The 14,240-nt window shown below is 56.7% G+C and overlaps 1 protein-coding gene across 1 annotated transcript; it reads left to right on the top strand.

Moving 5' to 3' along the window:
• Positions 1-5: 5 nt before the first annotated feature.
• On the top strand, positions 6-10,683 carry HS3ST2 (heparan sulfate-glucosamine 3-sulfotransferase 2). The gene is made up of 2 exons (XM_042037338.1): positions 6-439; positions 9,400-10,683. Exons 1-2 carry the CDS (start codon positions 6-8, stop codon positions 10,016-10,018), a joined length of 1,053 nt encoding a protein of 350 aa, XP_041893272.1. The 3' UTR covers positions 10,019-10,683.
• The last annotated feature ends 3,557 nt before the right edge of the window (positions 10,684-14,240 follow it).

Raw genomic sequence — 14,240 nt, 5'->3', positions numbered from 1 at the left:
GAGCCATGGCGCGTAGGGCGCCGAGCGGGTGGGCCCCGGCCGTGGCTCCGGCTCCGTCCCGGCGGCTGGCAGGGAGGGTCCTCGTCCTCTTCACGCTGGCGCTGTCCTGCTCGTACCTCTGCTACAGCCTCCTGTGCTGCTGCGGCAGCCCCGCCGTGCCCCGCGCCCGTTGCCCGCCCGCCCGCGCCGCCGCCGCCAAGAAACTTCTGCAGCAGTCGCGGCCGTGCGGGCGGCCGCCCCCCGCCCCGCCGGCCGGCAGCGCCCCGGGGCCGGCCCGCCCGGGAACCAAGCGCCTGCCGCGGGCCATCGTGGTGGGCGTCAAGAAGGGCGGCACCCGCGCCGTGCTGGAGTTCATCCGGGTGCACCCCGAGGTGCGCGCGCTGGGCACCGAGCCCCACTTCTTCGACAGGAACTACCACCGCGGGCTGGAGTGGTACAGGTGAGGGCGGGGGGCTGCGGGACCGGCCCCCGCCCGCCCCGGGCACCCCTCGTCCCCGGCCGCCGGCCACCCCCCGTCCCAGAACATCCCCGTCCCTACACACCGCGGGCACCCGCTGCTCGCCTCTGTCCCCTCTCCTCTCCCGGCGCTCTCGCTCTCAGTGCGGACTCGGGTCCGCGTTCCTCGGTCAATCGATGGAGCCGGCGGGGCGGGAGCGGCCGGAGCGGTACGGCGGGCGGGCGGGCGGCGGAGGCTGTCGCCCGGCGCACTCAGGGAGTTTTCCTTAATCTCCTTGTAGTGCTGAGCGGGTCGCGGCTCGGTCCTTCCCGTTCACCGGAGCCCTCGGCTGCAGCCCCCCGAGCCCCAGCCCTGCCGCTAGGCAGCCAGGAGCCGGGACGATGCCAGGTTTTCCATCCCGTCTGAGGAAACATTTGCCTGGGTGAAGGGTTCTCCAAAACGTGTGAGTGCCCGTGCACGGGACGCACGGCTGTCCTCCCGCACCCCTGCTCGGTGCACCCCGGCACGATTCTGCTACCGGGCTTGATCGCTGGCTCCGTGAGTAGAACAGTCCCTGTCCTCTGCCATCCCACCTCTCTGAACTCCAGTAACTGTGGATCTATATGGAATCTCTAATAATTTGTAGAGGTCAGCGAGTGTGTCTCCAGCAGGAGATGGGATTTTAATTTCCGTGAGGGCTTTTGTGAGGTGCTCTGAGAGAGGCAGCAAGTTCTGCTGTTAAGCAGGTGACAGCGCCCATGGGCTCAGTGGTGCTGCCAGCGGTTCACCCCCTACTCCCTGCGGTTCCCACCCAGTGTACCCACGGGTGTTTGCTGTGCTGTTGTAGAGTGCTGGGTGCGTTCGGGCAAGGCCGTGGGGCTTCTGCTGGGCATCAGCATCGGGAAGCAGAGGAGGGCTCGGCCTGGCCCCGGGTGCCTGTAGCTCACGGCAGGGGAAAGGACTCTGTCATTGCCAGTGTGTCGGAGCATCATGGCGGGTGGTGGGGGCAGCCCGTGGGGCCACACCGAGCTCACTTGCCCTCCATCTTGACAGCGGTTTCCTAGCAGAGATGTCCCCGGTTCCAAAGCAGGTCAGTGCTCAGTGGCAAGCAGGTGGGAAGTCGGCGTGACATGGGGCTTGTGCCTTGGGAGGCAGCTCAGGCACTGCATGGAGAGAAGTGCAGCACTGCTGCCCTGTGTCCTACTGGGGTCACAGTGGACCCTGCAGCCAGGAATGTTCAGATCCTTTTCTGCCAGTACTGGTGGCAGGTGACAGAAGAGCCAAAACAGGCACAGGTGAAGCTCACTGAAGCCATTTCCTTCTCGTGAGGCTGTCCTGCAGCATGTCCAGTTCCTCCTGCTCTTCAGAGAGTAGCTACAGCAATATCCTTTGCCTGCTCTTGCCTCTTGGGAGGTCTGTGACATTCCCGCACCCTCCCCCCAGTATCAGGCACTGTCACCCATCCTGCATCCCTAAAAGCCAGCAGCTGTGAGCAGCCCTGCAGCACAGGCATGTGAGGACAGTGCTATCTCTGAAGGACACCCACAGTGGCAGGATAGGTGATGGAGCAGAATATGGGTTCTGGCTGAGCCCCTCACTCAGATGGGAGCTGCATGGGCTCAACACCTAGCTGGAAAGCAACCCCCCCAAATCCTGAGCTGGGGTCCTTCCCTGCATCCTTGTGTCTGCGACTGATCTGTGCTGTTTGTTTCCCCTGCGTGCTGTCAGTGTGGGAAATGTGGGGTGGGAGCCTCATGGGCATTGCAGGACCAAACCTGTGACACTACTCCCAAACAAGGTTTGGGACACAGAGCCTGCCCTGAATGAAGGAACAGACCCCGCCTGGGGCATGTAAGGGCACCTGTGGACACCAGGAGTGGTGCTGGTCCAGGTGCTGTGTCCCCTCTCCTCACACTGTGGCACTGAGGGGCTGCAGCAGTTCCAGCCAAGCAGACAACCTCCCACCCTGAGCCATAGTTTAGCCTGGGATTCTCCATGTGAAGGGACTCAGCTGTGACCAGGAGGGGTGCAGCCTGTGGCAGTGGAGAGAGCAGCTGTGGAGCAAGGTGGGGGCAGCAGTGGGAGCATGGCCAGGTGAGCAGTGTGCTGCCCCGGGGCTCTGTGTCTGGATCAATAGAGAGATCATGCTGGAGCAGCAGAGCCTCCAAATTAGTTCAGCTAAAACAATTAAATGACACTTCCTTGGGTTTATTACCTTTTTTTTTTTTTTTAGCTTGACAAATGTGCCAAAACTTAAGCACAGAGGTTGCTAAAGTATAAAACATGGAATTGATTTTCTTCCTTGCAAGTGGAGCAATTAAATGTGGAGCAGGTCTAACCCACAGCACGATAAGCTCCTGTCGCTCTGCCAAGAGCCCGGGGAGCAGGAGAGCAGGGTCGTGCCAGTGGCTACAGCCCAGGAAGGACAGAGGTGAGACTAGGGGCAGCAGATGTGGGGGCTGTGAGGGATTGCAAGGGGCCTGCCAGGACCCCAGATTGGGGGGCTGCACCTGGCCTGGCTGAGGCTGTCTTCCAGCTGCTGGCTGGGGAGAGCAGGTGCTGCCGTGCTTGCGGAGTGCTGTGGTGGAGGGTGGTGTCTGCAGGCAGCCCGGAGCACAGACCCCTTGGAAAGGCGAAGGTAAAGGCATTCCCTGATGTGAGTAGAGACTTTGCCTGCAGGAGCCCCTGGCTGCTGAGTGCCAAGTCAGCTCTGTCCTTTCCTTGTGCCCCAGTGGGGAGCCAAGTGGGGACACCAAGTTGGACTTCGGTGCAGTGGCAAGTAGCGTGAGAACTGAGCCCCTGTGATGCTCCAGAAACATTGGTTACTGTTTTCTTATGTTTTCCCCTGCCTTGGCATTTGTCTGACGCAGAGATGGCAGACCTAGCGGGAGGGGAGACCTCCTGATCTGCCTGTCCTTGCCTCTCCAAATGTCATGCTTGCTCACAGCTGCTCTCATGGTGCCTCCTACCTCAGCTCCTGCCATGGGCTGGGGCAGCCCCAGCTGCCACCTGTGTGGGGGGATCACACGCTGGGCAGAGCCAGACCCCTGGGCTCCCCCCATGTGGGACCACTACCCAGGAGCTGCCCACTTGCTGGCTCCAGACCCAGAGCCCCCGTGCTGTTTACAGTTCCCATCAGTCTCTAATCCACCTCATTGGCTACAGACACACTACAGGAAAGATATTTTTAGCAAGGTCCGTTTTAAGACAACTGAAACCAAACAGCAGCTACTGGGAAATATTGATTCATTACCAATCCTGCACTAAATGTTCAATATTGAGCTTTTTCCTGCTGCAAGTAGTGTGGGCCAATAACCTTCAATATTTTCCAGAACACAGGGAAGATGGTGTCATTTAAATTGCCGTTAACTTTGAGTAGTGATTCTAATTGCAGCATCTCAGGGTGCAGTTTTCCTCCTTAGGATTCCTGAGTGATCCTGTCAGATGCTCCGGTGTTATTTTCACAGAGAGGGGCTTTTCCTTGTGGCTGCAGCAGCAGGCTGAGCCTGGCTCCCACCCATCCTGCTGGCTGCCATAGCTGAGCCCAGCGGAGGCGTTGGCACAGGGCAGAGCCCATCTGGTTCTGCACGGCCCCACCTGAATCCCCTGATCCCAGAGGTAGCACCTGGGCCAAGCTTGGCTTCCCCATGTAGTGCTGCGACAGGTCCCTGGAGCACCAGCACTGCTGGAGTTCTGCCCCCTGCCCCTCATCCCTGCCTTGCCTCTGGTTTTGGGGTTGGCTTTGGGGTGCTTCAGGCACTGCAGCAGCACAAGGAAGGCCACAGCCCAGGGGAGCAGCCCTGCCAGCTGGAGCATCGCTGTGTCCCCGCGTTCCTGGGTCTGTGGGAGGGCAAGAGAGGAGCCGACAGAGCCGCTCCCGCCCCCAGCTAAGTGCTCCCGGCTAATGGCCGGGCTGGCGCACACACAAATGGGAGCCCATTAGGCTTTGCCCGGCGACATGTTTGTGGGCTTTACTGACAGTGCATTTGGGTAAAGTTAATTAGTGAGAAGAGAGGAAGGCAGCAGCTTCAAGGATGCTTTGAAATTTCCTTGACTTCAGAGAGTGCCCTGGCTCTGGGGAATGGGCATGGAACCCGTGGCAGAGACTGTTGCATGAGGCGCTGCCCGGGCAGAGTTCCCTGGGCACTGCCATGCCCGCGCTGCCTGTGGACAGCAGTCCTGCCTGTCCTGTCCCCAGGGTGGGCCAGGTGCTGCCACGACCCTCACTCAGGCCAGGAGAGCTTCCCTCTCTGAGGAGCTGGGAGAGACGCTGGAGATAGGCTCATGTGGGTTGCCTAGCCTTCGGCACTAAAGATGTGTATTCTAGCTCTGTTCCTTCACCTTGTTTGTAAATGCTGCAGTTTGTTCTCACCTTTGCTTGGGAAGCACCAAATCCAGCTGGTGACATGGCACACCACGGGCTTGGCTGCCCTGTGAGGCTGGCGAGAAAAGGACACCAGCCCCTGGTGACCCTGGGTGTCCATGGTGGGGCCAGGCCCTGCCTGCAGTGTGTGCCCGGAGATGGCTGGGGCCAGGAGCAAGAGCCAGAGCTGGCTCGGAGGGCCTCTGAGTGACACTGAGTCTCCAGGACCTATTAGCATGTCGGTGGGGTTTTTGCTTGGTTGCACTGTCCATTTTCACTCACCTGGCACAGGGAGGTCACCAAGTGGCCACCGCGACTCTGACACAGGCTGTTAACTTGGGAATTGCTGCAGCAGCTGGGGCACATGTGGTGGTTTTAAAAACAAGTATTCAGTTTTGAAGTTTCACCTTTGGAAGGAGTTGCCTTGGAAATGGGAAAGGGGGAAGACTCCAGCCTGTCTCCATTAGCAGAGAGCAGTACCCAGCAGGGCTGAGAGCTGGGGTCTGTGCAAGCTGTGCAGGAAGCCCTCATCTCCTGCTTCTTCCCAGCTCCACTGCTCTCAGAGCAGACCTTGGCCTTTGCCAGACCCTCCATCAGTGCCGAGTGGTTATTAAGGAAGGTGAGGGTCACACATAGGTGTGTGTCTATGAAGGGCAATGGCAGTGTGCCCTTTGAAAAAGAATCTCTTGACTTAAAGGACACTGCAAATCTCTGGAGCATTTAAGTGATTAAAAATGAATCAGCAACAAAGTTAATTACTGTGTTCGCTCTGCTTTTATGCATGGAAATGTCCCTCATTAGCCGTCTGCAAGCACTGGTGTAAATTCTTTGAACATAAACATTTATTAAAGGGAGCTGCTCCATCATTAAATCCTGGCCGCTGTAGTGCGGGGTGGTGGCAGCGGGGCCATGGGGCCCAGCCAGCTGCTGCCAGGGCCTTGGGCCCTTGGGTGCGGTTGTAGCTGTGGGCATGGTGCTGTCCCTGCAGGCTGGGGGATGCAGCCGGTCTGTCCTGCTTGGCGTGGCAGCACCCTGACAGCGAGGGGCTGCAGAGCAGTGCTGGGGAATCCCCTCCCTCCCCTCAGCCCCTTGCAGTCCTTGGCAGGATGGTGCAGCCCTCAGCCAGGGCATCGCTGTGTCCTCAATGACCCCTGTGATATCTCTCAGCCAGAGCTTTTTATCTTTGTCACACCTCGGTTTCTCACGTGTTTAACCCAGTTTTGCTTAAACTTCCCGAAGCTACCAGAAGCAGCTTTGCTGGAGCTTTCATCCACCACTGCCACCCACTGTCCTGCTGAGCAGAGGGTGCCAGGCAAGAGCTGATGGTGCTGTCAGTTGTGTGTGCACCCGTGGCACAGCATAGCATGGCACGGCATGGCACAGTCCTGCTGGGAGCTGAGGCCAGTGCTGACTTCTGTGCTTCCTGTGCTCATCTCCCAGCACGTCAAGCTGCAGCTGGAGACACGCTCACAGCCCACCCTTCCCTGCTGGTGACATCAGCTGGGAGAGGGAAAGCGCAGAGCCCTCACCACAGGAGCTAGCACTTGGGATTTTTTTGCCAAATTAAACAGTTTGTTTTTGTGCTGCTGAGCAGATGGAGCCCACGATCGCACACGCCAACCTGTGTACACAACGGGCTGCAGCAGGCAGGGACTGACCCGGGGTTGTGATGGGATTATCAGTGGGCACTGCTCTCCCCACTTTTACCTGCAATATCTCAATTGTTTGATGAGATTTTGTACAAATTCCTCCCTGGGAGAGTGTTTCACGCATGTTCGACATCAAAGCACCACAGCCAGTGAGGGAGCGCATGTTTCTTTAATGTGGGAGTGTTGTAGGGGCTGCAGGGTGCCCAAAGGCAGATTATAACAAAATTAATAATTCAGGGCTTGGAAAGGTGCTGGTGAGGAGTTAACTCCTTCAGGGCAGGTCGCTGCCTTCATGCTGCCACAGCCAGGTCAGGCTCTGCCTTGCTGCCGCCCAAGACCTCTGGGGTTGTGGGGTTGTGGGGGCTGTGCTGGCTCCCAGGGACCGCAGGGCACAGCTGGGCCACATCAGGCTGTACCCACACGTGTCCCCGTGTCACTAACATGGGCAAATGCAACCTCTAATCTGGGCTGAAGGGAGTGTTAACGCCCATATCAAATGATACGAAAGGGCTTTAAGAATTGGGCAACTCTAGTGCAAGTAATCTCTAGTTCAGAAGGAATTAATGCTGTCCCTGCAGCCAGAGCAATGTGCTGAGTGAGTGCCCCAGCTATCCTCCCCCCACCACTGTCACTCGTACATCACTGTCCCCATGCTGGCAGCAGCTGGCTCAGCGCATGCCAGGAGCCAGTGCCAAGGCCAGCTGGGGACATCAGCAGAGCCACAGGACATGTCCATGGAGCAGCAGGAGCAGCTCCTGGTTGAGCCCTGGCCACGCAGCTGCGTGGCACTGTGGGCCAGCACCAAGAGCCTTCACACCTACACAAGCGAGCCTGGGCCTTAAAGCTGTGTGACATACTATTTGTATGCAAATAACCCTGTGAATGCAGAAGTCCAAAAATATTATTTTAAAGTCGGGTGTAATTAGGTTTGCCATGCATTTCCCTGCTCCTGCAGCCCTGGGGATCCTGCTGTTAGTGGGAAAATGAATGCCTAGATGACATCTCTCCCCCTTGCATGGCTTCACTGGTGATTTATTTATCTGCTTGTGCTGTGTTTTGTTGTCTCAGCAGTCTCTGTTGCTCAGAAGCAGCAAACACTGGGAGTCCATTTAAAAAAAACAACTCTTGTCTCATTCCAGTAATTTACTATGCAGAGGTTTTGTGTTTTTCATAATGGATTAGAACCTGTAATTTTGTATTTTGAATGCATGGACCTAATAACTCACGTAATGAAAGTCTAACAGGCTTGAGGATGCGCCATTAATGAAACAGCAGTTTTATGATTCTCCACAATATATTGTAATAGTGAATCACTTACAGAGCTGTCCAGTGCTGATTTATGATGAAACTTGTTTGTGATGTGGAGATAGAGCCATGTGCCTGCACTGAATTAGCACCTCCTGACAGTCATTAAACAATGGGAATCGTAATCGGGATTTATGGGGTTTGAAGCAGAGCAGTGGGAAAGGCCAATTAAGCGCCATCCATGCTCAGGTACCTCAGTGAACCAGGCCTGCTAATTTATGCTGACTAATTAGTTTGTTTTCTCTCAAATTCGGGAGCTGGTCAAGAGCATATGAGGGTGCATGGGCTGGTGCCCTCAATATGTGCTGCCACTCCCTGCCATGTCCTGGGTCTTCCATCTCTGTCCTCCTGTTGCACAGGGTGTTGTGGGCTGCCGTTGGATCTCCTCCCAGTTAGGTCTTTCATCAGCCCAGAGCTGCTGGCCATGGGCCATGTTTTAGGGATGCTGGAGGTGCCAGGTCTCAGTCACTGCACTAACGCAGCCTCGGAAGCCCCCGCGTTGTGGTGCCGGCACGGCCATGGTGGCTGTGCCAGGTTTATCGCATGGATAACAGGGATGCCGTCAGAAATGGCTGCAGAAAGGGATGGTGTGTTTGCTTTCTGTCACTGCTGCTGGTCTGAAACTCACTGGAGTACCCAGGGCTCCAAGGCTGGTGAAATGACTGCAGTACCAGTGCCAGCCCCTGTGCAGGGGCGAACACCCACTGCGGGGCCCAGCCAGGCAGACAGAGCCTGGGGATGTGCATTGTGGGGGGCTCACAGGGAGCTCCACAAGCTGAATTTGGGCTGTGCCTGCTCACACTGCAGCAGCTGCTAGTGCCACAGGTGCTGGTGCCACAGGGTGCTGCTGAGCTGTGGGTGCAGCAGAAATGTGCTGGCCTCATCCTGGCTGCCAGCACTCCCTGCCCGCTCCAGCCAGGCGTTCCCTACCTGCTCCCTGCCTGCTCCAGCCAGGGGACCTACAGTGCCGTGAATCTGACTGCAGTGGATTTGATAGTTTACTCTAGTAATACAAGACCAATTTATAATCTTTCCATCCCATTAGTTTTTATTTGATTTGGATGTTCAGATGTCAAAGCAAATGATTTAATTAGTGTTAAGCTGGGCTGCAGGGATGCTGTATTTCCCCCAGTCTGGTGCTCCTTGCCTGGCCTGCAGCCCAGCTCCCAGTGCCAGAAACAGATGGGTGTACCCAGGAGCCCATTTGGAGCTCTTGGGCCTGCTCAAGCCCTGGTGGGGTGGGTGATAGCCTGGTGGGCATGAGCGCCACATCCCTGGGCAGCCCCTTGCCCTAGCTCCCACTGGCAGAGTGGCACAGCCCCCTGGACCCTGTTCATTGCTCCCCATGGCTCTTTGTGATGGTGATGTGGCACAGCCATCACATTCCTACATCCTGGCACTGGACACACACTTGCTACTCTGTGTGTGGGGCTTCCGGTACCCCTGTCCTCTGCCCAGGCTGTCCCCTGGGACTGGGATGGACCTGGAAGTCATCCGTGGCCAGGGTCCTCCACTGTGCTGCTGGAGGGGTCTGTGCCTGCTTTGTTCCACTGGAGGGGACATGTCACCAGCCCCGTGGTGCAGTCACTACCTCCTGGTACCTGTCCCGGCTCCTTCCTTACCATCACCTTCTGCTTTGCTTGCAGGAGCCTGATGCCACGAACACTTGACAGCCAGATCACAGTGGAAAAGACCCCCAGCTACTTTGTCACCAAAGAGGCACCGCGGCGGATCTTCAACATGTCCCGGGACACGAAGCTGATCGTGGTGGTGCGCAACCCCGTCACCCGCGCCATCTCGGACTACACACAGACCCTCTCCAAGAAGCCGGACATCCCCACCTTCGAGGGGCTGACCTTTCGCAACCGCAGCCTGGGGCTGGTGGACACCTCCTGGAACGCCATCCGCATCGGGATGTACGCTGTTCACCTGGAGAGCTGGCTCCAGTACTTCCCTCTCTCACAGATTCACTTTGTCAGTGGGGAGAAGCTGATCACAGACCCAGCAGGGGAGATGGGCAAAGTCCAGGACTTCCTGGGCATCAAACGGGTTATCACAGACAAGCACTTCTACTTCAACAAGACAAAAGGCTTTCCATGCCTGAAGAAGTCAGAGAGCAGCGGCTTGCCTCGCTGCCTTGGCAAGTCCAAGGGCAGGACTCATGTGCAGATAGACCCCGAGGTGATCGAGCAGCTTCGGGACTTTTATAGACCTTATAATATCAAATTCTATGAAACAGTCGGGCAGGACTTCAGGTGGGAATAAGTGTCTGGGAGAGGAGGTGCAGTGACATGAAGCTGCAGTCTTCTGTGAGGGGGGCCCAAGGGGCTGGAGCCAGGACTCCCCTCAGCCCATCCTGTCCAGAATTGCAAGCAGAGGCAGGCAAGGAGTTTCCCTGTTCCTTAGGAGTCTGCAATGCTCCAGAGTGAACCAAGATAAGGAAGACTCAGAGTCCTGCTGCAGCCACCAAGCTAAGGGATGAGTGCTCAGCAGCACTGCCTATCCCAGCAGGTCAGCAGTGACATGGCTTCCTCTGTGGGGTCCTGTTTGCTTTTAGCACCACATGGTCCCCAGGGCCACAGTGATGGCCCCGTCCTGCAGCCTGTGTTCAGGCTGCTCTGAAGCACATCCCTCTGTGTCCCAAAACAGATGGATGCTCCTGGACAGTGGCAGTGGGACTGTCCCTGCCAAGCCATGTCCTGGGCAGGCAGAGCTCCAGCCACTCCACTTTGCCTTTGTCACTTGCTCACCATGTGTACCGATGAGGACAGTGAGATGTATCTGCTTGACAAAGAAGTCTATGGAAAATGTTGTACTGATATTTTGTCCTGTGAATAAAGCACAGAATCCTGCTGTTACGGGTACTTTAGTGGCACTTGTTTCCTTGTTCAGCATGTGATCCCTTCATGTAAATAAAGTGGCTTCCACCAGTCCGTATGCATGGGCTGTTCTTAGGACAGGGCTGGGCAGCCCCAGGCAGAGCTGGGGGGCCATGGGGAACCCCCACACCCATGGGCAGGAGAGGGAGCGGGCAGGGGCTTGGGCAGGACAGGGGGTCAGCTGGACATGACCAAGGGGACATGTGGCACAGCCCTGCCTGGGGCTCCTCAGGCTCATCCTCTGGCACGGGACTGGGGATGTCTCGGAATGATGCACAGTGGCTGTGTGGGGATGCTACACACCATGGACCAGTTTGCAAGGCCTTACTGTGGATGATTAGTAACCAGTGAGCTCTAATAGGGAAAAATTGTAGTTAATTAGTGGACACCTAAGAGAGCCATATCTGCACCTTTGCCACTGCCAGCCACAGCAGTGCGGGGACCCAAAGGCAGTTATGGGCAGGTAGAGGGAGAGACAGGAATTAACGGCCATTGACAGGAAAATGGGATATTTGCTTGTATGATTTTTCCTTTAAAGGAGAAAAACACTCACAGTGAGACTCACAAATCCCAGCCTCGCCGTAGAAAAGCTATTTCCAATCCACTCCAAGGAGGCAGAAGGTGCCAGGTTAGATTGATCCTCCTGACAATACTGTATTAGTGGGAAATTAGAGCTGGAGCCTGAGGAAACTGCTGCAATATCAAACAATTACTTTACATTTGTCCTTACAAATGGAGGGAGCAGAAATGTGCTTAAATCAAGTATTAGCTTTCCAAAGGGTGAGCAAATGAGGGCTCAGGAAGGGCTGCACTGAAAATGCAGAGCACATTAGGAGCTCTTAAAAATGGCTTAAAAAGCCCCAAGCAGGCAATCTGCATGCCGAGGAGGCAGGGGAGGGGTTTGATGAGGATGGAAGGGTTTGGTGAGGACATGGAGTGCTGCTGGTTTGGTAACCTGGTGCTGAGTAGAGGGGCTGCCAGAGGGAGCCCCCTGCTCGTCCAGCCTGGGTTCTCCCCACCCAGGGGACAGGAGACAGAGCCTGTGCTCTCAGGGCTGTCACGCAACTGTTCCCAGCCATCCCTGGCGCAGCACATCCCGCGGCCCTGGCTGCCCCCACAGCACGGCCACTGCCGTTGTGTGCACCATGTTTTGATGGGTTCACTCAGGCCTGAACCCCAGAGAGCAGCTGTTTAATATTTATCATCTCATAAATAGTTAAACATAATGAATGTGATTTAAGTGGTTCCTGATCCCACTCGCGCTGAAGAGCTCTTGAGATGGGCAGGGCCAAGGGAATCCTTCACTGGCCCATTCACATCACCGGCAAGTGCCCTGCCCAGGAAGAGCAGAGCCGCTGGAACATTCACGGGACTCACAGCACCACTCCTGCTTAGCAGCAGCCTCTCCTCCCAAAATGGCCCCCTCCCCACTGGAACCATCCCAGGACCTCCCAGTCAAGGACCTTATCTTTGACATAGTGTCCCCATTAGTTATTCACCCTGCCTGTCTCTTGGTGAGGAGACCCTGACCCAGGTGGGAGCTGCCCTGGGAGCACCGTAACTCCGGTGTCTCCCCATGCGTATTTCCAGGTGCACAAGTAGTATTGTTTATCCCTCTGACCAAGGCAGGATCACAGTGCTGTAAGCATCGAGAAAATTTGATTAACTTCTTATTAAGTTAATCTGATTCAATTTCACTGCTGGCTCCATGTTTACTGGCAGCAGGCAGAGCCCTGGGAGTGACTGTGGGGGACTCCCAGCCCTGTCCCCCCACTGCGATGCTCAGCAGTGTGCTCCTAACACACCTCCTTCCGCACACACAGAGCAGGCAGCAAATAAATGCGATCATTAACAGAAACCTCCAACCCCTCAGAGATGATGGATGCTCAGGGGTAGCTGGGATTCAGATACGTTCAAGTAGGTCAAGTTTCTTCCTGTTATTTCATCAGGCTGCAGCAAGGAACAGGTACCTGGGGCCGGTTGGACTCAGGGCTCTGTCACTGCTGCCCTGTACAGCTGGATGGGTACAGCTGGATGGGTACAGCTGGATGTCACCCAGTGATGCCAGGACCCGCCTGCCTGGGCAGCACAGAGACACAGAGGGGCTGTCCCTGGTACCGGCTCTGTGCCCGTGGTGACCCCGGCACTGCAGGCTCCCCTCCACAACACAGCTCACCAACAGGCTCTGGGGGCTGCGCCCCACTGCCAGCCCTCCCCTTCTCCACAGGAACCCTTCAACCTCTCCTGGAAAAGTCATCTCCACGGAACTCCCAGATACCATCAGCCTCTGACCCCCAATGTGCTTCCCTTCCCGCCAGCTCCGCTGTCCTGCCCACTGGCACTCAGAGGGCACAGGAGCTGCCCGCGGGCACAAGTCCGCAGGGGAACGAGAGCTGTGCAGAGGAGGAGCCGGCTGTGCCTGCGGCTGCCAGCCCAGCCCAGTGCCCGATCCCCGGTGATGTGCCTCTGCTCACAATGGATTGATTCATTGCATTTGCTTTGAAAGTTTTCCAAGTTCCTCTCCAAGCCCTGCCCAGTGTTCCACGAGCAGGTGCAGCGCAGCAACGAGAGGACCTGATGGCATCAATATACTGCATCGCTGCATAATTCATTACTTGACAGCTAATTAGCCGGCTGGTCCAATTAGTGACTCCTGTACAGCCAGGGCTGTGGGTGCCGGCAGCAGGGGACTGGCACTCACAGCAGGCGGGCGGCTGAGGGGGCTGACACTTGCCGGTGGCCGTGGGGGCTGGCCCTTGACAATGGCCGTGCCGGCAGCTTGTGGGGCCCGTGGGGTGTCAGCTTCCAAGTGACCTTCTGCCAACTGATGGTGGTGGGTGTCGCACCCCAGGATGCTGCAACAGTGCCTATCAAAGGCACTTTAACCTTGGCTGGGGCTCCCCATAGCGCTGTGGGAACACTGACCCCACAGTGGTACCACAGGCTGGTCATGGGATCGCTGCTGCCCATTCCCAGAGGGGAAGGGGAGCTGGTGGGGCTCACACCATGTGATACTGAGTCCCAGCCAGCCCTGAGCCACAGCATGAGGCCAGTTCAGTGCAGGTCCCCTGTTGTGAGTAAGTGTTTTAAGATTTTAAAGGACCTTAACATGCTCATTCACGACATCCCTGCTCCCCGCAGCTGGCTCCTGCAGCGAGCGCGGTGTGAGCACAGCAAACTGTCTCCGGCACGCTCCAGTGGCTGGAGATAAGGACAGCTTAGGGATAAATATTTACCCAGTGACTGAATGGATTCAACTGAGTTCATTCCTATTAGAGAATCTGTTTGTAATTATCTGAAGACTCGTTATTACCTGGGGACCTATAATCTCCCACAGTAATGAGTTCAAGTGGCTCCTGTGGCATATCAAGCAGGAAAGGGAAGGTGGGAAGGGGCTGCTGCCATTGCAGCAAGGGCAGGGCAGGGCTCAAGGACAATGGAGCTGGCTCGGCTTTGGGCAGCTGATACCGTGGCACCAAGACCATGGGACACAGAGCTGCCACTTCGCCTCCCTGCAGCAGCTCAGGGGCAAGCCCTAGGCAGAGCTGAGGTCCAGGCAGAGCTCAGAGAGCTCAGAGAGGCAAAAGCTGAGACTGGAATGGAACTGC

The sequence above is a fragment of the Corvus kubaryi genome, unplaced genomic scaffold, assembly GCF_017639235.1.
Source record: "Corvus kubaryi isolate FWS band 111438036 unplaced genomic scaffold, C.kubaryi_AGA036_p1.0 37387, whole genome shotgun sequence".
Lineage (NCBI taxonomy): Eukaryota > Metazoa > Chordata > Aves > Passeriformes > Corvidae > Corvus > Corvus kubaryi.
This window is presented reverse-complemented; position numbering and strand designations above follow the sequence as displayed.